General features: G+C 38.1%; 3 protein-coding genes across 8 annotated transcripts; 2 read left to right on the plus strand and 1 right to left on the minus strand.

Annotated features, from left to right (window-relative positions):
- Positions 1–306: 306 nt before the first annotated feature.
- On the plus strand, positions 307–10,462 carry ubtf (upstream binding transcription factor). Of its 3 annotated transcripts, none has more exons than XM_028041479.1 (21): positions 307–822; positions 3,684–3,742; positions 3,851–4,023; positions 4,113–4,196; positions 4,285–4,440; positions 4,549–4,613; positions 4,968–5,094; positions 5,187–5,297; positions 5,387–5,520; positions 5,598–5,739; positions 5,825–5,866; positions 5,956–6,066; positions 6,136–6,291; positions 6,387–6,533; positions 6,621–6,731; positions 6,993–7,081; positions 7,162–7,351; positions 7,436–7,483; positions 7,580–7,633; positions 7,711–7,815; positions 7,896–8,042. In XM_028041479.1, exons 2-21 carry the CDS (start codon positions 3,706–3,708, stop codon positions 8,040–8,042), a joined length of 2,229 nt encoding a protein of 742 aa, XP_027897280.1. In that variant the 5' UTR covers positions 307–822; positions 3,684–3,705. The 3 variants fall into 3 exon arrangements, with proteins under 3 accessions (XP_027897280.1, XP_027897281.1, XP_027897279.1); XM_028041478.1 differs by having other exon boundaries at positions 314–1,480; positions 7,896–10,462; XM_028041480.1 differs by lacking the exon at positions 7,896–8,042 and having other exon boundaries at positions 311–1,480; positions 7,436–7,487; positions 7,711–7,812.
- A 1,508-nt stretch (positions 10,463–11,970) lies between these two features.
- On the plus strand, positions 11,971–20,082 carry atxn7l3a (ataxin 7 like 3a). Of its 3 annotated transcripts, none has more exons than XM_028042149.1 (14): positions 11,971–12,230; positions 12,348–12,419; positions 13,333–13,424; positions 13,509–13,641; positions 13,738–13,909; positions 14,006–14,103; positions 14,183–14,205; positions 14,290–14,335; positions 14,810–14,847; positions 14,925–14,996; positions 15,081–15,124; positions 15,459–15,530; positions 17,100–17,230; positions 17,313–20,082. In XM_028042149.1, the coding sequence occupies exons 3-14, from the start codon at positions 13,374–13,376 to the stop codon at positions 17,507–17,509; spliced, it is 1,077 nt and encodes a 358-aa protein (XP_027897950.1). In that variant the 5' UTR covers positions 11,971–12,230; positions 12,348–12,419; positions 13,333–13,373; the 3' UTR covers positions 17,510–20,082. The 3 variants fall into 3 exon arrangements, with proteins under 3 accessions (XP_027897950.1, XP_027897953.1, XP_027897951.1); XM_028042152.1 differs by having other exon boundaries at positions 14,928–14,996; XM_028042150.1 differs by lacking the exon at positions 12,348–12,419 and having other exon boundaries at positions 11,975–12,230.
- A 20-nt stretch (positions 20,083–20,102) lies between these two features.
- Positions 20,103–24,944, minus strand: tmub2 (transmembrane and ubiquitin-like domain containing 2). Of its 2 annotated transcripts, none has more exons than XM_028042153.1 (3): positions 24,806–24,944; positions 22,449–23,068; positions 20,103–21,150 (listed from the first exon to the last, which is right to left on the minus strand). In XM_028042153.1, exons 2-3 carry the CDS (start codon positions 23,051–23,053, stop codon positions 20,763–20,765), a joined length of 993 nt encoding a protein of 330 aa, XP_027897954.1. In that variant the 5' UTR covers positions 23,054–23,068; positions 24,806–24,944; the 3' UTR covers positions 20,103–20,762. The 2 variants fall into 2 exon arrangements, with proteins under 2 accessions (XP_027897954.1, XP_027897955.1); XM_028042154.1 differs by lacking the exon at positions 24,806–24,944 and adding an exon at positions 24,654–24,799.
- Positions 24,945–26,136: the final 1,192 nt, after the last annotated feature.

Raw genomic sequence — 26,136 nt, forward strand, 5'->3', positions numbered from 1 at the left:
GGATAATAAATATATTTTATGCGGTTATATGTTCTAAATGTACTAAAAGTTTTACAAAATTACTTATTTAAGAAAATAGCACATCAAAGAGGTGTTTTGTTTTGTTTTTTTAAATAATGTGATTCCAATTTTTCCGACAGCAAGTGAACACAGCAAAGTTTAACAAGGCTGAGTGCCTGAAAGTCATTTGTTTTCGATGAATCAGGCGGACTGGATTGGACAGCCGGGGGTTCCGCCCACAAACACACAAGGTGGAGTTGAAAAGAAAAAAAAAACACACTGGGCCAAAATGAAGCTGTCAAACAGCCGCTTACAATTCAGTAAAAGAGGTTTGGAGCTGGTGGAAACCGCCTGAGCACAGGAAAAGAGAAATAAATGCTGACAAACAACAAATTGCATTTGATTTTTATTTGATTTTAAATAGCAACAACATTAAATACGAGAACCAGAGAGCTGCAACTTTGGCTTTCCTGGGACCCGGAGTTGCCTGCTAAAACCCCCGCGGTGCAAAAAATTTCGCCTCGGAGATGTAACAGGGTCGGCCTCGGGGAGAAACAGTAATCGTGCTCGGTTTTATTAAAAAAAAAATCAACGGTCCGCCACCGCAACAAAAAAAAATGGTGTTGAGCCGGCGCAGCGAAATGGTTGGATGGAGAGGGGCGAGCTGCTGCGCGTTGAGTGGAGGGAGACTGCGAGTGAGATGGAGGCGGGGGGAAGGACCGTCTCTGCGGGGACTGGAGCCCAGCATCGACGGCGCAGTGCTGGCTATAGTTCAACCCTCCCCTTCTTCCTCCACAGCGACGCTGGCTCACAACGAAACAGGTAAGGCACCACAAAACTCGGTCGGTTTCACAGATATGCTACCGAGAAGCTCGTACAAAAACCGTTGAAAAGTTTACAGTTGAGCATTTAGTTGTGGGGCCGGTTGTCATTTAAAGCCCCTCGCACGGCAGTTTCTTTGTAGCACCGAAACAGACCGACCGTTGTGGAAGGGTACAGACGAGGTCGGCCATACCCGAATTACTTATCCCGAACAGGGGAAGAACCGCGTTGTAAGACCCGAAGGTATGTTTCATTTTTACTGAAAAAGGGCACCCGACGACTACTTTAAGCAAAAACACTTTCATCGAAACTGAGACATTTGTGATGTAACTGTGGGGTTTGCGTGGGGAACGAGCCGTGGTTTCCGCGCCGAGACCTCCATGCGGCTGTTGGCGGAACAGCTAGCCGCCGCTCTCGGCCAGCCATCAGGGATCTCGGTTTAATATCTCACCGTACAGAGACTCGCCCTCCCTCTCCCCCTCACTCTCTCTCACCGACCGTAGCCCAGAACCACCAGCGACGACCGAGCTCGAAGAACCCGCCTTCTCGTCCTTGCTTATGCGCTTTTCGGGTGTAGGGGAAGGGAGGCTGCAACGCCCCGGCTTTAGCTCTAAGCTCCGTTGTCAGTGTTTGCAGTGCGCCATTGGACCTTGTCACGGTAGGTTTCCTCACACAGCAGAGCGGGGCTGAAGCATGGCGGACCTGGAGCTGTTTTTGCCGCGCCAGAGAAGCTGCTCATACTCCGATCTTAGCGTCCTTTCTGAGATGTAACCGAGCATTTAGGATCCGCGTTTTCTCGGCAGTTATGTTCTGGTCCGTTTGCTGATGATACAACTAAAATTAACGAACAAAAAATTAGGTTAACGTGGTGTTTTTCCGTTTAATATTTAGATTTTTTTTTGTATCTCTTTCTGCGGCTTCGCAGGTCATTTCAACTGAAAAAGGTTACCCAATCTTGGTCTTGTTTGCCTATAATTCTGCGAGATATCGCTGAAATAAAATTGATAATTTTGTAAATACCAACTAATGTAATCCAAATCATACACGGAGAACAGAAAAATCTAATTAAATCAAATTTATAACATAAAAATATGACTTTACAAGTCAACTGAATGTACATTTATTTTTCCACATGGTAAGCTGTCTGGTTGTGTAGTTAGTACCGTTGTAGTTCATTTTTAAGACATCCATATGTTGTACTTTTGGTTGAAATTGACGAAACTCGATGGCAGGTTTTATATAATTTAGTTTCTGGATTAACATACATGTTAATATAAGTGGTTTTAATCAAGCTAGGTCACGCGTTTGACCTGGGGCCATCAAGGACAAGACGAACAACGAGCATCCGCCATCATGGAAGCACAGCTCGGCTACGCCTCGCTGGAGAATGCTCTCGGTTTTGCTCCACAGATCCGCCATGTTACCTTTAAAACACGACGAAAGTGTTCTGAAAATACGTAAAAGCGCTCATTTTTACCTCAAACGAATATTACTTCGACTTCCCTGTGTGTTTTTGGAGGTTTACAGAGAACAAAAAACGATTAAAAGGTTCGCATGAAGGAGCTAGAGCCGCATCCAAGGTGAGGAGGCGCCTCTTCCGAGTGGCGCATTTGGCTGCAGTGCTTCCAAGCCACCATTCCTGCCTCTCGGAGACCGAAAGCAGATCCCCCAGTCCGTGGTCAGCTGGTCGCCTACAGCTGCCTGTCTGTCCACGTCTATTCGCTTCCTCCTTCCGTAGATCCTCCCCAAAAACTCCGCTCCGACAGAAAAATCCTCCATTACCGAGCAGACCGAGGGAGAAAATGGTCGCTGCTGTCTGTCCACGATACTTTTGTTGTGGAATAAGGACAGAGCTAATTCGCCAAATTCCGGTTAGGGAAAAAAAAAGGATCGTCTGAGACTCCTGTTGTCGTAGCTAGTTGTGCTAGTTTGAAGCCCTCCGCAGTGTTATTTGAGATTTGAAGCCGTCACAAGCAATAGCCTATGTCTCACCATGTAGCGTAAACGTTTTAGGGGCGGTGTAATGAACATAAAACATCATGCAGAGGCAGATTTACATTCACAAAGAAATGCATTTATTTTTAATCCGCAAATTGATAACTCGCAATCTACTTTTTAAACAATGATTAGAAAAAAAACAACTTATTTGACCACTTTTTTTTTTTAAGGGCTCTGAATTTTTTTTCAGTTTGTTCGTTTTTGAGATTCCACGGAGCCAATACACGAATGAATAAAAACAGTTTATTTTTTAATTAATAATTTATTCTCATATAAAATCACATTAGTTGGTTGAAACCCCTTTTGTATTCCAAGCATTTCTTCAATTTGAAGCAAATTGGATCTCCTTAAACAAAAGTTTGATGCAAATTAACTTTCTTACACTAACTGCCTGGACATTTATTTAAACATTTACCAGGTCTGGGTAAGTTTGGAAAAATATTTTGATTTCCGGACTGTTGAGTTTGTCCATGATCTTTCAATCCACCCATTGATCCTTCTGATTGTAGTTTAGTAAAAAAAAAAAAAATCAGGTTTGGTATTTAAAATGGACATAAATTGCAGTAAATTCATTAAAAAATGAGCATATATGCTTTTAAAAAAAAGCTACACATAAGATTGCGAATTCTGGAAATGTATGTAAAAAATACTATGTAAACAGCCTATTAAATCTTCGATTCTCATTGTTACTTAAGTGATTAATTGCCATATTTAGAGTACTTTTGATTTTATACATAAGTTTAAAGCAAAGATACAGTAAATATTGGTAGTTGAGCATTAAAAGTGAACTAAATACATCCCAGAAATAAATATTCACTAGAACCTTGAGGTTAGTTTGTCAAAACGTTTGTCTTTATTTGCAGATTCGAGACTGTATAATCACAAATGAATGGAGACATGGAGGTGGTGGCCCAGGACCAAGGTATGATTCTCCAACAGCTCTGTTGATTTCAAACCTTTTCATACCATTGTTTTTGCCCATCCATATCTTTAATAACATTTCTGTTCTTCGTTTGTAATGTGATCATAGTGTGGGCGCAGGATGACCTCCTAAAATTGCTGGACTCCATGAAAGTGGCTCTGCCTCAGAAGGATCTGACAAAATACAAAACCTCCGAGTCCCACCTGGACTGGCAGAAGGTAGCCTTCAACTCCTACACAGCAGAGATGTGCAAGCAGAAATGGCAGGAAGTCTCAAAAGAGGTGAGCCACATTAAATGACTTCAATCTCAGACTAAATGTTCAGAGGAGACCGCATTTAGAACCAACCTATGTGTTTTCATTTCATAAAGATCCGGAAATTCAGAACTCTAACAGAGCTGATATTTGATGCCCAGGATTACATCAAGAACCCTTACAAAGGCAAGAAATTAAAGGTGAGTTGCACTCAATACTTTTAACTACAAAGCTATGCAAGTGAAGCTCAAAATTCAGACTTTTTTTTTTTATCTTGTCTTTACACAGAAACACCCAGATTTTCCCAAGAAGCCTTTGACTCCGTATTTCCGCTTCTTCATGGAAAAGAGGGCCAAGTATGCAAAGTTGCATCCTGAAATGAGCAACTTGGACCTCACTAAGATCCTCTCCAAGAAGTACAGGGAGCTCCCTGACAAAAAGAAGGTCAGTTAAGTGTTGTTGTTTTTTTTTGTCTAAAGTTAAAGTTTCATTTTTACATTTAAACCTGTGAATTCACTTTAACCAAAACTTGTTTCCTTTTTGTTTCAACAGAAAAAGTATGTAGAAGACTTCTTGCGTGATAAGGAAACATTTGTGCAAAGCATGATGAAATTCAGGTAAGAATTACTAATGTAGTTTTTTAAAAAGAATTTATTAGTTGCTTCATGATATCCCACTTTCTTGGTAAGCCTATAGCTATTTTTTTTTTCAATTAACTAACATATCAGTGGTTGTTTAACTTGCATTTCCCCAGATTTATGAGCAATAAGACCAATAAAGTATAAATAACCAATGAGGAATATAAAATATGCTGGCCTTTAATATTTATTAAATCTTTTATTTAATACAAAATTGCAATAGTTTTTGCATGTTTATTTCTAATATATTTAATATGAGGCTTTTTTTTTTTGTTGTGTGTAGTTTTGGGCCTTTAGTTATTAAATGCTTAAATTGATAATGTGTGCAAACAGGGAAGACCATCCAGACCTCATGGAGAGCATGACTAAGAAAGGCTCAAATGTCCCAGAAAAGCCCAAGACGCCCCAACAGCTGTGGTACAACCATGAAAAAAAGGCGTTCCTCAAGTCGCACCCTGATGTAAGCCAGAGAGTCTGAAACTCCCACAATCCAGTTTGATTATTGGAAATGTGCTTTCTGAAAGATGTTGACCGTTTGTGTCTCACAACCAGGCGACCACCAAAGACATCAAGGACAGTCTTGGTAAGCAGTGGACGCAGCTGTCTGACAAAAAGAGGCTCAAATGGATTAGCAAGTCCCTGGAGCAGCAAAAGTTGTACGAGGTGCGAGGATTTGGTTAACTCCAACATGGTGGGTCTGCACAATAGTTTAGGTTGGTTTTTATTAATGGTTTTACGTTTTGTTTTTCTAGGAAGCGATGCGGGAATACATCCAGCAGCACCCGGAGCTGAACATGAGCCAGGGAGACTTTGTGAAGTCCACCCTGACCAAGGCGGAGCGGCACCTCAAAGACAAGTCCGATGGCCGGCCCGACAAACCACCTCCGTAAGCTCCGACCGTACGAAGCTCTCCATCCAGCTGCTGTGACAGACTTACTCAGAAATCCCGTATGAATGTTTTAGAAACGGTTACTCGATGTTCTGCGCCGAGCTGATGTCCAACATGAAGGATGTTCCGAGCACGGAGCGCATGGTTATGTGCAGCCAGCGGTGGAAGCTCCTGAAGCAGAACGATAAGGATGCATTCCAGAAACGCTGCGAACAGGTCAGTCTGACAGCAAATCATGAAAAATCCCCGTCCGAATCTCTTCACGGGTTTTTATTTGATTCCTTTTGCTTTTTTCATCCAGAGGAAGAAGGAATATGAAATAGAGATGAACAGATTCCTCAGTGTGAGTTCCCAGTGTGTTTTCTTTCTGTTATTTTCTCGGTAAGCATTTCATTTTTAACTGGAAACTAAGTATTGCTTTTATTGTTTCAGACCTTGTCAGAGAAGGAGCAGCAGCGAGTTCTGGGGGAGGATAAGATTGGTCTTAAAAAGAACAGTGCAGCCAGCAGCCCTGCCTCTAAAAAGAAAAATGCTAAAACGAAGGTAAACCTAGCATTCTTTCTTTTGTTTCTTTTTTCTTTTTTTTTTTACTCATTTGCATTGAATTTGTAGGCAACTACAGAGAAACCCAAGAGGCCCATCTCTGCCATGTTCATATTTGCTGAGGAGAAGCGAGCCAAGCTGCAGCAGGAGCGACCCGACATTCCTGACAGCGAGCTCACCAGACTCCTGGCCCGCATGTGGAATGAGCTGCCTGATAAGAAGAAGGTAGCGTGTCTTCTGCATAAAATTATTAAAATAAACATCTCGACAAATCATTGTTATAACATTTTCTGCTATTTTTCTTTCTCTTTGTGATTCAGGAGAAGTATAAACGAGTGGAGGCGCTTCTGAAAGCTGAGTCTGAGAAGAAAGAGAGGGAGGACAGAAGTCGCCTGCCGGATCCGCCCAAAACGGCTCAGGAAATCTGGCAGCAGAGTGTCATAGGGGACTACGTTGCCAGATTTAAGGTCCGAATGACTTCAGAGACACAACCTTCTAGTTTCTCTCGTTACCTTTTCCACCAGCGAAATTTAAACGAGCCCTTTTCATTGCAGAATGATCGACCAAAGGCGCATAAAGCCATGGAAACGGTGTGGAGCACCATGGAGAAAAAGGAGAAGATCATGTGGATCAAAAAAGCTGCAGAAGACCAGAAAAGATATGAAGTAAGATGTAATTTTATTTCCAACACAAAGTAAATGCATTTTATTTGGTAGGAAACACAAATGGTGCATAATTCTGAAGTGCCGGGCCGATACACTGAAGCATTTCAGAGTTGATGACAAGATAGAAAGTCTAAATTTTGAAATCAAATATTCAGATTATACTCATTTATCATGTAAAATACATTGAAATTTGTGAACCTTTAGTGAGAACATCTGCAAATGGACCAGTAGGAACTAAACTGACTCATCTGTGTTTAACAGAGAGATCTGTGTGAGATGCGATCTCCTGCTAACGTCGTCACACCTTTGAAGAAGATGAAGTTCGAAGGAGAACCCAAAAAACCGCCGTCGTAAGTTTGCAACGTGACAGTTTTCTGTTTTAAATGACTATAAAGGGATGTAAAACTTTGATAAAATCTCATCCTGTTAGAAACGGATACCAGAAGTTCTCCCAGGAGATGCTGTCTAACGGCGAGCTGAACCACCTCCCGATGAAGGAGCGAATGACCGAGATTGGCAGCCGGTGGCAAAGGCTGCCGCTGAAGGACAAGGACCGCTACAAGAAGATCGCCGAGGAGAAGCAGAAGCAGTACAAAGTCCTCCTGGAACAGTGGCTCGCTGTAAGAACTGTTCTAAAATAAACATAAAATGTTTTAAGTTAGCTTTACAGATTTTTGCTTTACCTACATCTCATCTGCCAACAGAGCTTGTCTTCACAAGAGCGAAATACGTACAGAGAATACAATTCCCAAGTAAGTCTTTACCTCTCGCATCAGCAGTTTGCTTTTAAGGTGCTTTCTTTTAAGTTCTTTGTCTGAGATCTTAAATGTTTTGCATTTGATTCACAGAAAAGAAGAACTCCAGCAAAACCAGGAGGCGCCAAAGCAAAGATTAAGAAATCTGTGAGTCTTGGAGTTCGTTGGTTCGCCCGAAGTCATGAAGCTCGTTTTCCCTAGCCTAAAACTGTGCTTTCTGATAGGACACTGAGGAAGAGGAGGACGACGATGATGAAGAGCGGGAGAAGGCTTCGTCTGAAGCAGACTCCTCCAGTGAGGAGGATGATGAAGATGAAGACGACGATGATGTGAGCGAAATCTCTAATCACTTAAAAGTATCGAGTTAAAAAAAAAACACCCATGAATGCTAATTTTTTTCTGTTTAAAGAACGATGAAGATGACGATGATGATGATGATGATGACGACGACGACGACGACGATGATGATGAGGTGGACGACAAAGAAAACAAATCGGACGATGACAGCAGCAGCGACTCTAACTCCGCCGAGTCGTCAGAGTCGGATTCAGACTGAAACATGGCCGCCACCCAGAGACGAACTAAAGCAGCGCTGAGCTGAGCCAAGAGTCCAGGGAGCTCTGCCACTGTGCCAACCCTGCTCTCCTCCCACTAGAGGGAGCTCTCCTTCCCCTCCGCATCGCTTCATCTATCCTACACCCGGTTTACGTTGCTGCTCCAGAAGGAAGCCCGGCCCTGAAGTCAGTCCGATTCCCTCCCGGGTGTGACGGTCACAGCTGACGTTATACCAAAAACAGCATCCCACTGGTTTGGTGATGTCATGAACATTTCTTCTCCGAGTTTGGTTATTTTATTTGCAGGCTCTATGGTAAAAGTTAGAGTTAAATGTATCAGGTAATCAGTTTCCCTCCAGTATTTTTTTTCCTGACAAGGAGGTTGTGGACAGAACAGGCTTCAGAGCCAAAGAACACAGTTTGGTGGATCACTTTATGAAGAGGGGGGCAGGGAGCATGTGCAGGGCACTGAATAATTGCACTCTTTAGAATGTTTCTTTTAATTTTTACTTCTTTTTTTCCCCCCCATGTTTTCATTTGATGTAGATTTTGTGATTTGGTTCTTAAAACAGTGGTATTTTCTTTAGAAGTCAAGCCATTAAGAATGTTTTTCTGTCACTGGAAGTTGCTTGTCTTCTCAGTAGATTTAGCATGTTTTCCGTCAGAGTGGATGGGCTCCAACTCATTTATACCGCTGGCAGATTTACAAATTAAAGGCATTTTCATTCAGTCGAGACGTTTGGCTTTGATTTGAACTGATGCAGGCATCTCTCGTTATGTAATGAGGACAATGTTTTGTCACATTTGGGCGAGGGGGGATAAAAATCTTTATTTCCGTTTTAACAAGACATGGCACGCTGAAAATTATTTATATCCTTTTTTAATAGCCAGTGGACAAATGTAATGTTTTGGCATTACAGAAAACAAACCCCTCCAACAATTGCTGACTGACTTTGTGCATTAAATGTAAATCTGACAAGGGTATGAATAATTTATTTGGCATAACCTTTACTCCACATTAGTGAAAATACAATAATTGCTGTAAGTTTTGGTAAACGCATTTAGCTCAATCCACAAAACATTGGAAATTATCGCTGCAACAATCAGTTTTTACAAAATAGTCTAACATGATCCATAAAATGTAAAAACATCTGTAAATATTTAGTAATTTCTTAATTTTTTTGCACATTTTGCAACACAGATTTTCTGTGTTGCAAAATGTGTTTTGTGTGTTGGAATTTACAGTCATATGTTGAAGTTTAATCAGAAGGTTTAAAATACATTTATTTCCAGGTGTAAATATTTGGTATCATCACAGCATCCAGGTCTGTCTCCAAAACAATGTGTCTCATAGAATTCATTTATCAGTCTTAAAACAATTCTGGTTGTTTCAGCAGTTTGTCTGGACCTCAAAGGGAGCCATTTTTGCAGTGGTCTACATTTTATTTTTAGTATTTTTTTAAACAATATACCTTTGGATTCTTTTGATTATTTTGTTTATATGCTTCCAGGTTTTTGTGAGCATTAATCTTCTGCTGAGGACTTGAATGGTTTAATTTTTTTTAATTGAGTTTTGTTTATTTCAGTGGCTGTCATGGCTTTGGGTTTTGTCTAATGCCCCCCTCCTAAAAAGTGTGCACTTAATGTAAATCTGTCCTTCTGAGTTTGTGTGCATGCATTCACATTACTGTGTATATACGACGATGTGTGCGTGTGTATTTCTCTTTTTTGCTTTAATGTTTGCTGTTGTTGCTGTTTTCTTGCAAACCGAGATGTGACTACAGCGTGCATCTTCGTGCCTGTGTGGGGGCATCATACCAACACCATGAATGTACATATTGTTCAGTTTTTGGATCTCAGCCTTCCCTAATTTGTGTCATTTCCGTAATAATGGACAAAACTTCCATCATCTTTATTTTGATTGATTACTCTGTTATTGATCTGTATGTGATGGAATATTTTGACTGTATCACAGACTGCAACAAAAACCAGCGTGGGCTATTTAAGTAACTTGAGGAGGGGAACAAGTGACTTACACAAAGGGAGTTGCTGGGTGGAGCTGAGTTACCTGAAAATTTGGGGTTAAAAAAATGTAATTTTTCTGTAAATACTGTTTTTGTTTTTTTTTATTGAGTGGATTTTGTTTTGTTAGTACGTTAACTTCGCAATCCCTCTTCTGTGACTTCCAGGGCCAGTGAGTCTTCCACTCACGGGAGGAGAGTTTTTAGTTCAAGGTCACCTGTTTTACTTGTTTCTTCTCTTCCCCTATGTTGGTTTGTAGAGATATGTATGACAGCAAAGCTTTACAAGTTTGTACTGCTGATCATTTGACAGGATTTGATGTTTTATATAGCGGAGGATGTTCTTATGTCCTTGTAGTTTAAGTATTTGGGCAAATAAAAAGATTATCCTTAAAAGTAAAGTCTATCATCTTTAAGAGTGAGTGAATGGGCAGGTGCATATGCTACGTCTTGTTCTTTCTCTTTTTTTATTCATAAGTCTAATCCTTCTGAGTTTATACAGAGAAAACTGATGAACATTTATTTAACTAGTTTTAAAATACTTCCTATGTCCTGAAACCATGGTTATTATTTTAGCGTTAGCTTGTAATTGAGGTGCTCAGACTCAGCTAACCGATTGTGGATAAGGAGCAGCTATCTATTGTAGACTATCAACTATTGAAGTCTAATGTAAAAGTCACTCTTGTTAGGTTAAAGAGGAAGCAGATAAGCTGAGCTTTCAAATTACAGCAACAAGTCCAGATGAAATGGGAATCCAATGTAATTCTGGTAATGTATGAATAAGAGAGCCAGCAATTTTCACCTGAACAGTACAAAAAGTGATACAAAAAGCATCCATGTGTTTTTCTTAGCCAAGATTCTTAAAGATCTTTTTTATTATTATTTCAAATATATACTTTATATATTTTTTAAAATAAATTACAAGAATCTTTTAGGGCAGTACTTAAGCAACGTCAGTGTTTGCAGTGATTGTTTTTAATACGATCATTTAATCACTTAATTAAATGATTAAAGTACTTGAGCGTACTGCTCAAGTACTTTAATCTTAAGTACTTTAAGATGATGCTTAAGTACTGCTTTTAGGGCAGTACTTAAGCAACATCAGTGTTCGCAATGATTGTTTTTAATAAATCATAACAAATTGATTTTATATGATTTCAAGGGATCAAATCTCTAGATTTTCACTTTTTTTTTCTGGTACATTTTTATAATTTTATTGTTTTAACTGCTTTTTAGATGTCCAAAATATGTTTCGAAAACTGCTACATAAAATGAAAGATCATGAAAAATGTAAGCATCTCACATTGGCAGGGTGAGGGTCAAATCTCCTCTATGCCAATGTGACTGTCAACTGGACGTGGATTGTCAGAGTAAAACATTGGATTGGATGTAAACAAATGTACAAATACAACATTTTAAAATTCCTTTCTTTATATAAGTAACATTTGAAACTTTTCTGCTTCAGGCCTACAAAATAATACCAATACTGACTACACTAATTCCTGAGTTGTGAGAAGTGTGTTGCTAAGAAATAAGATAATGAAGAAGAAAAATTGCTCAGATATAAGCTGAAAAATTCAGCTAGAATACACCCTGAAGCTAATAAAAGTCGGAGCTTCTCCACCAATCCCAGCTGCAAAATCCAATATGGTTGCTGCACATATAAAACAAATTGACAGAGTAGAAACCATATATTGGCTGGTGAGCACTTCTTGCTGAGATTAAGGCAGTTAGGACTATAAATCTAAACATTTAAATCCTAAACATTAAATAGGAGCACATTTTAAATATTGCTAACAAGAAACTCTCTCAAAGTCTTTTGAAAAGCATGTCAGTTTCATAAAGAAGAAACTTTTATTTGTGAAATCGAAACCGGAAGTTAGTGGGTTGCTAATGTTTTTATCCTCTTCCTGTTTGTCAGCGGGGTTTTTTTTTCTGTTGGCCTCTTCGGTGAAACTGGTTTCTTAACGTCTGAGTTTAGCTAGCTGACACCTGCGACGGTTTCCCCTTTAAACGCGGAAACTGTTTTACCTGCAGCATTAAAGATGGCGGCAGCCTAGGAGCAGTTATTTTTTATTTGCTCGTCGTACAGTTTATGTGGACGGAACCGGTTATGTTGGCTACCTCAGGAAAACTGCCAGATTCGGGCTGAGTTTCTGGTATGACGGGGTAAGAGGAAACACCTTCTGTTTAATTTGTAATTCGGTCTCAGCTGCTTCATTAATTCGTCTCGCTTGTGTCGCTTAAACCCTGCCAAAATTAAATCCTAATGTATTAAACTAACAGGACTGGAAGATAGTAACGCTCATTTTAGCCAATAAACGGTGATGACAAGCGTTTAAAAACCATAAACGACAGGTAAGTGACTTTGTTGCTGTTAAAAATGCATCTATTTTATTTTTGGAAACGTTTATATGATTGTTGTTGTTGATTTTGATGAGATAACTGCTGTATTTATTATTTTAGGTGAGTTTTGCGTTTTATTTAAATGAATGGCAGGCTTTTATTGTATGTTAATCGACATAATGCAGTATATATGATTAAATCATCTCTTATGTTTGACAAAATGAAGCAATTTATTCATCTTTTTACTTTAAATCTAGATATCCTGATGTCAATTTGACTTAATCTGTGATTTCACAGTAAATTTAGGACTCTTAAAGCTACTTATCAGACATATCTGTTGAATAAATCAAACTGACCTAAGGTATAGTTTGACACATGTGGAATAATATTACATTAATGTCAATATCTAATGTAAGTTGTGATTTACTCAAAGAAATCTGTCATCTTATAAGCACTCTTTAAAGCACACATGTCTCTGGTGACATCACAGGAGGTAGCATTCTTTTGAAATGAGTTTTAATGAGTTCTTTAATGATCTTGGGAGTCAAATGGAAAAAGTCAAACAATATCAATTTGCCATTTAAAGTTCTGAAGGCTTTAATTATCTTTAGGTTCACCATGTATGTTGGCAACAGTAATGGTTTGAACATAATCTGAGTCAAACACATAGGGTTGACAATGTTGTAACAAGAAAGACTTTCACTCTGCAAACAGCTCGATTCAGCCTCTGGTGATTTCATCAGTAAAATAAATCCTAAAGCTGCTTTGATGGTGTTTTGAAAATATTGTATTTAAAAAAAGTCCTGCTTTGTCAAAAGCAAAGCTCCAATGCTCAGATGTTTTTTTTATGGGGTCAGTGTGGATTTATTATTGGAAAAAAATACATGACTGCAAAGTATCTTTAAGTCTGACTTTATGTTCCCAGGTCAGCATCTTAAGGTCCAGAGGTCCATCACAGATTTTCAAATGAAAATGGAGGAAAAGCCCCTCTCTGGCCCAGACAACACCAGGCTAGAGGTGATTCTTCCTCGAACAGATTTCTTTGTGTTTGTTTTTGAATATTTAATCCCTATTTTGCACTTTGTATTGTTTATTTTGCAGGCCCTGATCCAAGACGTGTACTCTGAGCTGGTGGAAGATGCGTGTTTGGGCCTGTGTTTTGAGGTGCATCGCGCCGTTAAACAGGGCTATTTCTTCTTGGATGAAACGGACCAAGACAGCATAAAGGAGTTTGGTTGGTGGCCAGTCCTTCTAGTGTTTTCTGGTAAAAAATAATTTCCCCTCTGTCACCAGGTTCTTTTACCATATATGTGTCTGTTTATTCCTTCAGAAATAGTGGACCAGCCAGGAGTGGACATATTTGGTCAGGTGTTTAATCAGTGGAAGAATAAAGAGTGTGAATGTCCCAACTGTAAAAGGTTAATAGCAGCTTCTCGCTTTGCTCCTCATCTGGAAAAATGTCTGGGCATGGGACGCAACAGCAGCCGCATCGCTAACCGCAGGTCAGTCAGTAATGATTGGAACTGATTTGTGTCTCATTTTAAATTCTGAACTTTTTTTGTTAATTTTTTTTCTCATTAATTGTTTGGTTTTAAAAGATTAGCCACCAATAACAACATCAGCAAATCTGAGAGTGATCAGGAAGATAACGACGACCTTAACGACAATGATTGGTCGTACGGAGCGGAAAAGAAAGGTGAGAACCTAAAAATCGTCATAGATAACTCTGTTAATGCTGATACGTACTAAGCACATTTATCGTGCATCTTTTGCAGCCAAGAAGAGAAGGCCAGATAAGGTAAATTAGTTGTAGTGTTTAGGCACAGAGTAAACGTTTTCTGATTGCAGGTAGAAGTTTAATTATAATATTTTCCTTTTGCAGAATCAGAACTCTCCAAGAAGATCCAAATCTCTGAAGCATAAAAATGGTGAGTGGCTCAGAAGATTAGATTCTGTTTTAGTGGAAAAGATTAATCTCAGTTAATAATCTTTAACCTATCTTACAGTCAAGATGATATGAAAGAGAACAGAAAAGGTTTTGCTTTTTAAAAAAAAATGTAAACTAGTTTATAATGCTTGCGAATTACAAAAAATATATTTTTAGAGCGTTGAAAATGTTTTTGTTTGTTTTTATAAATGCTGATTAAGCATGAATGATTTTTTACTTTGCTAATTGTTTAAACCCCGTTTACACATATTTGTTTAATTTGACTTTCAATTTTGCTTATTAAATACCGTAAAATGTCTGTCACAAATTTAAGAGTCACAGTTTTAAAACAAGGGACCATGAAAAAGTTACATCTTTGTAAAGTGAAAATGGAGAGCTACTTTTAAAAATTAAACATCATTGAACACATTTTTTTAATTATAGTACATTAAGATGTATTTCTTGTGTCATTTAGGCGAGCTTGGGACTAGCCTTAGTTCGGATCCCTACAAGGTAACAAATCTTCAGACATTTGTGACTTTTATTCTATATTTTTCCGTCCTGATTTCAGATGGTTTTGTCTTTCTCAGCAGTACAACTACAACGCTGGCATCAGCTATGAAAGCTTGGGACCAAATGAAATCAGATCTTTATTAACAACAGTGAGCATCTTTCATGGCACCATGCATTAATGTTTCTGGTTACTGTTAACTTTAATTGTTAATTAAAGTGATGTGTTTCTGCAGCAATGTGGGGTGATCTCTGAGCATACCAAGAGGATGTGCACAAGGTAGTCACTGTGGGGGGGTATTTGTTTAACCGATGCATTTTTTGCTGCAAAGGATTCTCTAAAGGAATGCCGTTATTGGATTGTAGACAACAACATGTTTCATACTTAAAAAAAGTAATTGAATTATTGATGTCTGTATTTTTTTAATGCATTTCTAATAAGTAAGCTTAAATCGTTAAATGAAAACTCTGCAGATTAATCGTCAGAATAATCGATTATTCGTTTGCTAAAATAATTGTTAGTTGCAGCCCTAGAAAAGATGAACATGAAGGGACATGTTGGCGAAAAGAAAAGCACTTGGATTGATCGATAATGCCGCCTTGTGTCCCTTCAGGTCTCATCGATGTCCACAGCACACAGATGATCAGAGGAGGGCCATCAGGTTGTTCCTCCTGGGGCCGTCCGTGTGAGTCTGTCTGCCTCCTTCCTCAAAAATATTCTGGTTTTATTCCCCAAGTGACAATTTTGGGGATTCATAAAAGTATAAGCTGACAAAGTTTTACTTAAAACCCTTTAAAGTATGTTTTAATTGAATAGCATTTTGTTTTATACCAAAAAAAAGGCAAAATGTCACCGGAAGTACTCCATACTTTTAAAACAGGTTTGTTTGGCTTAATGATTAAACATGTTTGCCTAATTTATTATTAAAGAATAGGGGAAAAAATTATGTCTATGTATTTTTTTTTAGAAATGCACCGATCTCTACAAATATCGGTGCATCTGTCCTAATATTGGAAAAAGAAAATTGTGACATTTTGCCCAATCCATAAATGCAGATCTACCCAGTCTAATTCTATGCGTTATTTATTTTTGCATTGTATTTAGAATTCCTAATTGCACTTTCTGAATCATATGAAAGAAGGTTTGTTGCAGTTTATGTTTACATGTTTGACCACTGTATTTTTTTGACAGTTTCAGTTTCTTTATTATTTATTTTACATTATCTCTTATAGTCTTACTTACTAATTAAAGTTGTTTTTACATGTATGACCAGCTTATGAAGCTATCGGTGTATTTAAGTGTGCTGTTCTGGTGCAGAGTTATCAAATGCATATGTAATTTAGTACATTTATGTCTGTGTTTAAAAAAAGAAAAAGTCTCAATCCAGATGTGTCAAACTTGAGGCCCATGGACCAAATCCTGTCCGCCACATCTTTTTATGTGGCCCTCTGGATTCCATACTAAACACTAAGTGTGCTCAAACATTATGTTATCAGTCAAATCAATGCAGTTTTTATCCATTTACTGCCAAATTTTATCAGTCGATCCAGTATCTTGAGAATTATCGTGGAAATTCACACAAAATCAACAAATCCGTGCACTTTTTTGCGTTGATACATAATTGGGAGTTTGTTGCAGGATTTTCTCAAAAATTGTGAAAAACTTTCTTACTTGGACTAAACAGCTGCCTCAGCCTTAATTGATGTCAGATTATAGTCCATGATCTATATGAAAAGTTGCATTTACCATCATAAATGAGCGCAAATATTTCCAAATTAGTAGCACAAACATTTAGATTTTTATTGCAAACAAAATTGCAAAAAGTATGACAAAATCCTGGAGGGACTGAAAAGATGTTCAATAATATTTAATTTTAAGAATTAATTGATATTTTAACAGTTTGCGAACAGGTTTTATCAATACATTCTGGCAAAAGCGGCCTTTGAAGATCATTCATGGTCTTGATTTGGGTTTGACACACCTGCCTTAATCACTCTTTTTCTACATTGGATCGGTATCAGCTGATACTAGAACTTAAATCCCTGTATCGGCACCGGAAGTGAAAAAAGTGGATTGGTGCATCCATAGTATTTTTCTGACATTTTCAACGCAATAACTTGAGTGTTAATAAACACCTGTATTTATGTTCGTGACCTGTTCAGTTTCTAAAAGAAATAATAGTTTTTCGGGCATAAAAAATATTAAATAATTTATTTTTACTGTGTGTGTTGTCACTATTTTTGTGTGTGTACAGGCCGACGCTTCCTGATGCTGATGTGGAAGGCGACAGCTTTGACATTCCCAATGGTCAGGCCTTACTGAGCCGCCTGCAGTGGGAGGACTTCCCTGACGTCTCCCCCACTGACTCGGCCTCATCAAAAGCCAGTAAGGAAATGTCAATGCCATCAATCAAACCTAAACCTGAGGATTTAGGTTTTATAAATAAATGCATCCGTTTCTCTCACAGGCACCAATCATTCAGATTCCAAGAGGCCCAAAAAGAAGAAGAGGTTGGATCTGAGCTTGAACAGTGGAGGAGGAGGAGTAAATATGACTGGAGTCAGCAGCAGCAGCTGTCAGAGTAATATCAGCTTATCAACCAAAAAAAAGAAGCCCAAAACAGCAGCACCTTCTGTTTCCAGCATCTATGATGAATTAAACTAGCATGGACCTGCTTTTCATGCACAGGTTTAGGATATGACTTATCTTTGAATGTAGGGCTCCTCCTTCTTCATCAAAACTCTCACTCATCTACTTCTACAGGCCAGTTACATTGAATTGCAAATTTCCAGTTATATACAAGAAGCTTCAGATTTATTTTTAAATTAATAGGACTAGAAAATCAGGGGGTTTCACAATCAATTTCAACCCAAAAACAACTTTGCTGATAAGTTTTCCATATTTCTTAAAAGAAGAAAAAAAGAGACCTGGATCAAATAATTATGATTTATTACATAGGAAAAAAATATTATGTAGCTCCTTGTCAGAGTTGTCAAACCCATTTTGACATCTATGAAATGAATCTGGATTTCAAACTTCTTTTCACCTTTAATGCAACACATATCTTGTATAATTAGAAATGTAACAAATCTTTAGTAGAAGTCATTATCAATCCGGGTCCTTGCTTGAGAAGCACTGTTTTTTGGGGGGAATATAAAAAGTAAAGAAGTTAAAACAGTATGCATGCACCCAAAATTTTACTTGTTTTTTTTATTTTTTTAAAGCACCTTTTGGTTAACTTTCAGCATGCCACATTTCTCAGAAAATATGGATAGAAAAAAATATATGGGTGCTGCAGTAAGTGCAACCTTGCAAAGGTTCTCTAAATCCATCAGGATTACTGCAGGACTTAGTTCTGCTGTAATCCCTTTTTGGCTTTCTATGTTTGAGCAAAAAATAATTATTATTCAATAACAAAAGCTAATCCCAGATCATGATGCTGCCACCACTGTGTTATGATGGTTTTTGGTTATGTTTGGTGTTTGTGTACAAAGTAGCTGTTTAATTGAAGTTTTTATCAGTTGAATGCAGGATAAATGTCACATTTAAGGAGAAAAGCCTTTGTGCACTTATAATTTATAACATCATGTTTCCTAAATATACTATGTAGAACATAAATAATTTATAATTTGTGTAAAAATTGAAAAAAAATCTAATATTTTTAGTGAATTCATGAAAAACTTTTTTTACTTTGCTTTCTGATATCTTCAGTTCTTTGTGACTTCCTGCTTTTATTCTGCTCTTTTTTCTGCTCCATTTAAACAAAAGTACTGAGGAAGCATTCTCTACTCATCAGTGGCTTAATACTGGCCTTGTATTGCACAATTGTGTGTGTCTGTGGGCTGATTTGCATTCAGTGTGAATGTCACTTGGATATGTGTGTGTGTGTGTGTGTCGTCTTTTCACAAAATCATGAAATGTGACATTTTATGGAAGGACTTTGGCCATTTTAGATATTTACCTGCATTTACGTGAATGTGGTTTTGTGAGTGCCTTTATAGTGATGTTCATGTATTTCTGAGGGGCTTTTATGGCACATGTAAAAACATTTAGTAGCATAACTGAACCAGGAATCCAGTGTATTTTTTATGTTTATATTTTTTCAGGCACTGTTTATGAATGTCAGAAAATATATGGGTGCTGCAGTAAGTGCGGCGGGTCTTTGTTCTGTGATTATATATATATATGCTTATGCTGTTTTTTTATTATTAGTAAACATGCTGTAGTTTTTAACTAACCTTGAAAGACTTTGGTTTATTGCCATATTGATGATATTATGATACAGTTTGACCAAAAAGTCAGTTATGGTGGAGCTGGCTTCACAAATAAGGTCCATATCGTTTTCAGTTACAGTTCTGATCAGAGACTTGCATCCCATCATTATCTGAGTAACTGGGTATTTAATTATGGACTTTTAATGACTTGTCAAAGATTCCCGTTATAGCTATTCCTAAACCTGTTTAGAAATGTGTGCTGTTGAAACATCCAATTGTGTTGATTTTTATTTTTACCATGTTGCTGTTTTTTTGAGATTGAACAATATTCTCAACACTTAACTTAAATTTTTATGTAATTCACATTTGTTTGATACAATATTAGAAATGCACAGGAGTGCATATAATTCCATTACTTTTAAATAAGAACACATTTTCTGACTAAAATCCAATAGCATAGCTTTTTTGTAGCGAACGCAACTAATCCATCTGCAGCTAAAGCTTAATTTGGATTATTTACATTAACTGATTAATAATTGCAAAAGGTGCTTGATGTTTTTTTTTGTCTTTTATGTGCTCTGAAGGTGCTGTTTTTTCAGCAAATTGCACGTTATAGCGTTTGTGTGCTAAATTTAACAATCACTAAATTAGTTGGCGATTATTTCAATTATCGATTAATCACAATTGTTTCAGCCTGAGTGCCTCAGTCTCGCTTTGAAAAATTATGTTTCCGTTTCAAATGCAAAAAGGACAGAGAGCATGTCAGAATGATCAGAACTGTATCTGGTTCGTATGTGAAGGCGACAATCAGATGAGGCTCGTGATGTGCACTATTACACAGACGTTTTAAATTTTTGCTTCTGGCGCTTTTGTGAATGAAACCAACAGCTGATGTGCATTAAAATGATAATGCAATATTGACTGATATTTATCAAGCACAGATGAGTGCCATGTATCTAAATGTGACTGTTTTTTCCCCCTTCAATGCTATGTTTCTAAATAAACATTTAGTGCACCAACAGATTCAGGCGAATGAAACTGACTTGGCTGGAAATTCTTTAATTCTAGATACAGCTGAAACAAGACAAGTCCAGTATTGATCAGGAAGAATATCCCACTGCAAGTCTGTTAAGTGCCAGATGTAGTTTCATCAGATGTACTCTATTTTATTTACAGAAAATACAACATATTTACAGTCTCTCTCATGTCATGTCTAGCAGATGTTTAAGGTACCGATGCAAAGCAGCAAAAAGAAATGTCTTCGCCTCAATCGGAGACGGCTGGACAGTTTTTCACCCACAGAAAGCTTTTATTCTAATATAACATAGGAGTCAAACTAGTAAAGGGCAATAGTGTTTTTAGAGGTTACTTTTTTTCCTTGAAACATAATTTGTTTTTCCAAAATGAAGAGTAACACACGAGAGATTGATAAACCTACCAACAAAAGACGAGATGAAGCCAGAGTGTTGCTAAATAATGCTCCAGTTAAATCCTCTGCGCTTAGACCGTACTTTTTATTTTTCTTGGTATGTGCTCAAACAGGCTCACTTTGCCCCCTGCCAAACACACACACATTTAAGCAGCTGCAGCCTTGTTTTTGTACTCAAGCCTCTGTTTTTTATTTAGTCCATCTCTTTGCTGCAGTTATTTCTTGTTTTCCGCACCTCGTAATGTGCTGCAGCCTCGAGCCACATCTTGTCTTCTCAGCGGCTGTGCATTCCGAATATCAGAAAACTAAAAAACACAGTGACTCCCACCAGGGAGATGGTCGCCGGGGCTGTGAAGAACTGCCTGTAGTTGATGCGGAAGTACCAGACCACAGCCAGGATCACCACGAATACGGGCACCACCAGGCTGCTGGTGCTGATGGCCACGCTGGCCGACCTGAATCCTCCAGACGCCACGGGGCCGGCCCCCGCCCCAGGCTGGGACCCTTCCTCCGGGTTAGGTCCTTGCACGGCCTGGGAGATGTGGCAGTGGATCACGCTGTTGTCGGTGATGTTTAAGGAGAACAGTGTCTTCTTGGGATCCTGCAGCAACTGGCCTCGGTAGATTAGTTTCACCTGATGCTCCCGTCCTGAAAAACATTTGCTGGAAAAGGAGAGAAAATGGATAAAAGATGCATTAGAGGAATTAATACATATTTGGGAAACCTTAAAGGTGACCTATTATGCTTCCTTGAATATGTTATGAAAGATCTATATGCTTTTCAAAATATGTTTATTACATTTTTTGCACAAAATCATTCATGGATAATGAGATCTGTAATATTTTGAGCTTCTTTCAGACTGAACTGTTTTAGGATGTCTTGTCACTTTAAATCCAAATAAGCTGCTGAGCCCCCCCCCCAGCTCAACGTTTACATTGGCACATGAAAATCGCTGTAAACAGCAGTGCAATTACACAACTGTACATCTTTAAAAAGCAGAAGTGGAGCCTCCTGCACCACCAACAACAATGCAGCAATTGGTTTCTGGATGGTAAGTCAACAACAAAGCATTTTTTATTTTCCAGCAGCCATTGTATAGTACATACGGCGGTAAAAATCAGCTGACCAAAAGTGCTGGAGCTCAGCTTGGGTTGCTAAGTAACGGGCTGGGTTTGTTACGTGAGGGGTAGTGCCTGCTGATTTCTTTATGTTACATTGAGAGGTTTTTAAAATGGGCCATTTTCAAAACACCAAAAAACATTAGCTAGCTTATTCCCAAAAAACAGCCTGGTGTTTTTATTAAGCACTTGATCTGTTTTTAGAAGCAGTAGAGACTCGATTGGAATTACAAAACGTGCATAATGTTAATTTTGCATAGTACGGCCCCTTTAAATGTTTTTTGGCAGACAGACTCGAGGTAAAACAACAAAGAAGAGTTTGTTTTTGTACATGACAAACACAAAATGTTGAATAAATGAAATCCTCGTCATTAAATAAAAAAGTATACTTGTCTCTCCCTGCAGGCCTGTCAATGTGGTCTGCAGAAAACAAGCTCAGCTTTCACATTTTTGTGTTAATGAAGCAAAACCTGCAGTCGATCTTGGTTTACCAAAATGTTAGAGCATTTCGACATCTAAGCTTGATGTTTATCCTGTGTTTTTTTAATGTGCCACGTATTTATGTGTTTATGATTTTGTCTGACGTACTTGCTGTTCTGTTTGTAATTTTCTTTGATTATTTTAAAGTGTGTTTAGAAAAGCGCTATACAAATAGAATGTATGTTTATTATTTTCCGTTGGGTATTTTTAGTCCATCCATCCATTTTCTGTACACCCTTGTCCCTAATGGGATCGGGAGGGATGCTGGTTCCTATCTCCAGCGAACGTTTCGGGTGAGAGGCGGGGTCACCCTGGACAGGTCACCAGTCTGTCTCAGGGCAGGGTATTTTTAATCAACAAACCTTTTCAGTATTCCCACTGTATCTTCTGGTTCTACAACGGCAACCTCCTCTGTGTCGTTTAAAAATTTGAGTCGGACGGAGATGGAAGTGGTGGTGGAAGCACACGGGACGGTGGTTCTCAGACTCAGAAGGGCCTTCACCGGATGTCTGTCTACCCCTTTTAACTCCTCTTCCTCATCGTCATTCTCGTCAGCTTCGTCCTCCTCTCCGTCAGAGGAGTGCAGCGCTCCGGCCTGAGGCTGTTTGCTCCGTATGTCCAACCGCAGGTCCGTCCAGACGTCCTCGGCTGCCTCCGCATCACCCTCTCCCCTCTCGTTCGCAGGCTCCCCGTCGTCCGGCTTGTTCTCCTGTGCAGGTTGGGCGGCCTGCTGCTCGGGGGCGTCGGCGCCGTTGGGCCCCCCGCTGTAGTTATCGTGGGCTCCCAGTCCTATTAATGAGGCATGAGCGCCCACGGTGAGGATGGTGCCCAGGATGTGGTCTCCCCGATCTGTGACGTGAGTCGAAAGCCAGGCTAAGATGAGGGCCAGGGCGAGGAGCAGAGCGCCGCCTGTGGCCACCACCTCCTCCTCCACCCCCTCCAGCATGGTCAGTGCACACACCGCCATCTCTGTTCTCTGAACCTGAAGAAGAAGATGGACAGGTAAGGCTCAAGTTATTTTTTTTTATTGTAATGTTTATATTTAACAGGAAAATACTCAAAAATTGAGACCTGTCACGATAGCTAATTTTGCTAGATGTTATATTGTCCCAATAATTTTTGCGATAAATGATAATATTGTTGTTTTGAGGCCATTTTCAAGTGATATATTTGTAATATGCTGTAACTTTATTTTGTAAAAACACTTCTTCCAAAATGAAATGCCACACCCAAAAACAATAAATAAAATGGGGAAAACCCACTTACAACCAAAATCAGAAATAAAATTTCCCTTGAAAAGATGTTTAATCAGAATTTAAATTGTTGAGCTCATTTTATCATGCGATTAAGTGTGCATTGTGACAGGCTTAACTAATTTTAGTTCTTTTTTGTAACTTTCTTGTTGTTTTTTTTCCTTAAAACTGAAAATTATTTCTACTCACTCAAGAAGTAATTGATTGTTGCTTTTAAACTAAGAAAAAAAAACAACGACTTGACATTAACTAGCATCAAAGTAAACTAAAGGTTTAAGACCATTTAAAAAATTGAAATCTGTTTTCATCATGATTTAAAGTCTTTTTAATGAGGTATAAGAGAGATAAAGTATGCATCTGTTGCTGTGCACTGACAGTCAGACGTCTGAAATAAGGCTGCTAAAAACGTTGAAAACGAGCATATTTAGCAAATATTTTGTTGTTTTGTTTAGGCCAATCAACACAAATGTACATCAAAATATTAGAATTGTAATAAGTGTTATAAGTTAGCTGCAGTAGTAATACATTTCTGGGGTCTGGATAAGAATAATATATTTAAATCAAAATCAAATCACTTCTTAGTTCTTTTTTTTTAAAAAGCAAAAACACTAGGATAATTTAACTCAAGGTTATTATACGGTTATAGCGGCCCAAACCACAACCCTAAAATATGCAAGAGATGTTAGGGCAATATTTGACAATATATGGCAATATATAATTAGAAAAACTAAAAGTAGCAACACAAATTCAGACAAATTGTCCCCATTTGCATTAATGCGTCTTCATGTTTATTTTCTGCAAATACACTATTACGACGTTTTGATAGCTTATTATTACTTCATTCTCACTTTTTGACAGGACCCAAATGTGGACTAAGAGAAAATGTATTTAGAGGATAATGACTGCATATAAAATGTAATACCATTTAAATAAATGCAAAAATAAGGATTCATGTTTAAAAAAAAAAAAAAACAGGGGACGGAGAAGTGGGGGAAAACTGGAGGAACCAGCTGACATTTTTAAAACCTTCCGTATTTAGAATACTCCAAACACACACTCAAAGACTGTGATATAAATATATTCAAGCAGACGTAATTTATTTTAAGACCACTTTACAGATTAAAAAGTCAGGAAGAACAGACTGGTTCCGCAGCAGCTGTTTTTTAAGCTACATTCAGCGACTGTCAACATCGTTTGTCGAGCTGTTTATATTCTCCTCCATATCCATCTTTTATTCCAAGCATAAGGAAACGATGCTTTTGTTCTGCTTACTTGTCAGACTGTCATTCTGCTCTTATTAGCTCCTTAGCTTACCAGCTAGCTTTCCTAGCTTGATGGAAAACGACCTTCCGCTGTTTACGTGCCGCACAGCTAGCTTCCTTCTGTCGCAACAGTTTTCACATTGAATGCAGTCTTCGAGCAAACATATAAAAGTCCTTGATAAGCTGTATTTTGGGTGGCCTTACCAGACAGCTGTAAAGTCAAAGCATGTTGAAAGACCAGGCTCAGTTTTAGTTAGCAGCTACGGCTCAGAAACCACAGAATAATAACAGTGCAGGCTCGGTTACGTCACCAGCCGGAGGTGGGAGCGGTTGTTAGGGAAACGGGGCCCGCCTGTTGCTCCTCCTACTCTTACATTTACATTACAGCAGAGCAACAAGTAAAGATATACTAAACTAAAGTATGTAACTTCAAGGAAACTATACTTACTAACCAGTCAAACTTCGATTAGTGTAAATTGTTGCTTTTCTGTTTTGTTTTAAACAGAAGTGGGCAGTAGCTAGTTGCATTTACATGACTAACTATTTTGGAAAAAAACTTTCTTTTAAATATTAAATCAGATGTTATGATTGATTACTCAGTACTGGAGTTGTCATTTTAACCATTTTTTAAAAACTATTTCTACCATTGGAATGGTTACTTTTGCTTAAGTTAAAAATATATTGAGGTTGTGCTGGGTTTAGCTGGGTACAATTTTCAGGTACTCTACCCACTTCTGATAATAACTACTAACTTGATAACTTACTAACTACTAATACTATTTAAAAGTAAACCTACTCAGTATTATGTAAAAGCGACTTTTTTGAGCTTTACATCATATTATAACGGTATTCCTTCATCAAATATGTACCTGGAGTATTACTTTGACTCTTTCATGGATGTTTCGGAAATTTGTTAATCTCCCATGTTGTTAACGGCTTAATGGAGAAATGTTTTTGTGATGACATCCTGTAGGCAGAGTGTCAGAAAGTAAGTATTTACGCCTCTTCAATTGAGGAGGAAACTTATGTTCGGGATAAGTAAAGGAAGATCTAAAATAAAATTTAAAAAAATCCTAAGTAACATAAAATTTTTATATTTTTTGCTCCTTGCAGAGTGAAACATTTGAAAATGTATTTCTTGTCATTTGATTATTATGGTTTGCAGATAATAAAAATTCAACATGTCAGAAAATTAGGACAAAAAAAATTATGAAAAACAAATATTTCAAAACAAATTTCAGAATTCTAAAATATTAATTTCTATCCTACTAATACTTAATCCTTTTACATGAATTAGTTCACAAAAGACCCTGGCTCCTCAGAGGCCAGTTTCCAAGCATACTTATAGAAAGTTAAGTGAAAGGAAAACATGCACCAGCAACAAGAACAATCAATGCTTAATATTTTATTGTCATTTTTTTTAAAAAGCATATAACATCTGAGTACTTTATTGTGACATAATCTTTAAAAGAAAACTTGCAATGTAGGAAATGAGAATCTGCAAAGCAAACAATGCAAAACAAAATAGCCTATTG

The sequence above is a fragment of the Xiphophorus couchianus genome, chromosome 16 (assembly GCF_001444195.1).
Source record: "Xiphophorus couchianus chromosome 16, X_couchianus-1.0, whole genome shotgun sequence".
In the NCBI taxonomy this organism is placed as follows: Eukaryota; Metazoa; Chordata; class Actinopteri; order Cyprinodontiformes; family Poeciliidae; genus Xiphophorus; species Xiphophorus couchianus.

Bases quoted from the DNA above. Each gene is read 5' to 3' on its own strand.
- ubtf (XM_028041479.1), top strand. From the start codon at position 3,706: ATGAATGGAGACATGGAGGTGGTGGCCCAGGACCAAG. The intron at 4,614-4,967 runs GTAAGAATTACT...GTGTGCAAACAG, and splicing joins CAAAGCATGATGAAATTCAG to GGAAGACCATCCAGACCTCA. The intron at 6,067-6,135 runs GTAAACCTAGCA...TTGAATTTGTAG, and splicing joins AGAAAAATGCTAAAACGAAG to GCAACTACAGAGAAACCCAA.
- atxn7l3a (XM_028042149.1), top strand. From the start codon at position 13,374: ATGAAAATGGAGGAAAAGCCCCTCTCTGGCCCAGACAACACCAGGCTA. The intron at 13,425-13,508 runs GTGATTCTTCCT...TTTATTTTGCAG, and splicing joins CAGACAACACCAGGCTAGAG to GCCCTGATCCAAGACGTGTA. The intron at 14,104-14,182 runs GTGAGAACCTAA...CATCTTTTGCAG, and splicing joins GTACGGAGCGGAAAAGAAAG to CCAAGAAGAGAAGGCCAGAT.
- tmub2 (XM_028042153.1), bottom strand. From the start codon at position 23,053: ATGGCGGTGTGTGCACTGACCATGCTGGAGGGGGTGGAGGAGGAGGTG. The intron at 21,151-22,448 runs GTTTGTTGATTA...CTCCTTTTCCAG, and splicing joins ACAGTGGGAATACTGAAAAG to CAAATGTTTTTCAGGACGGG.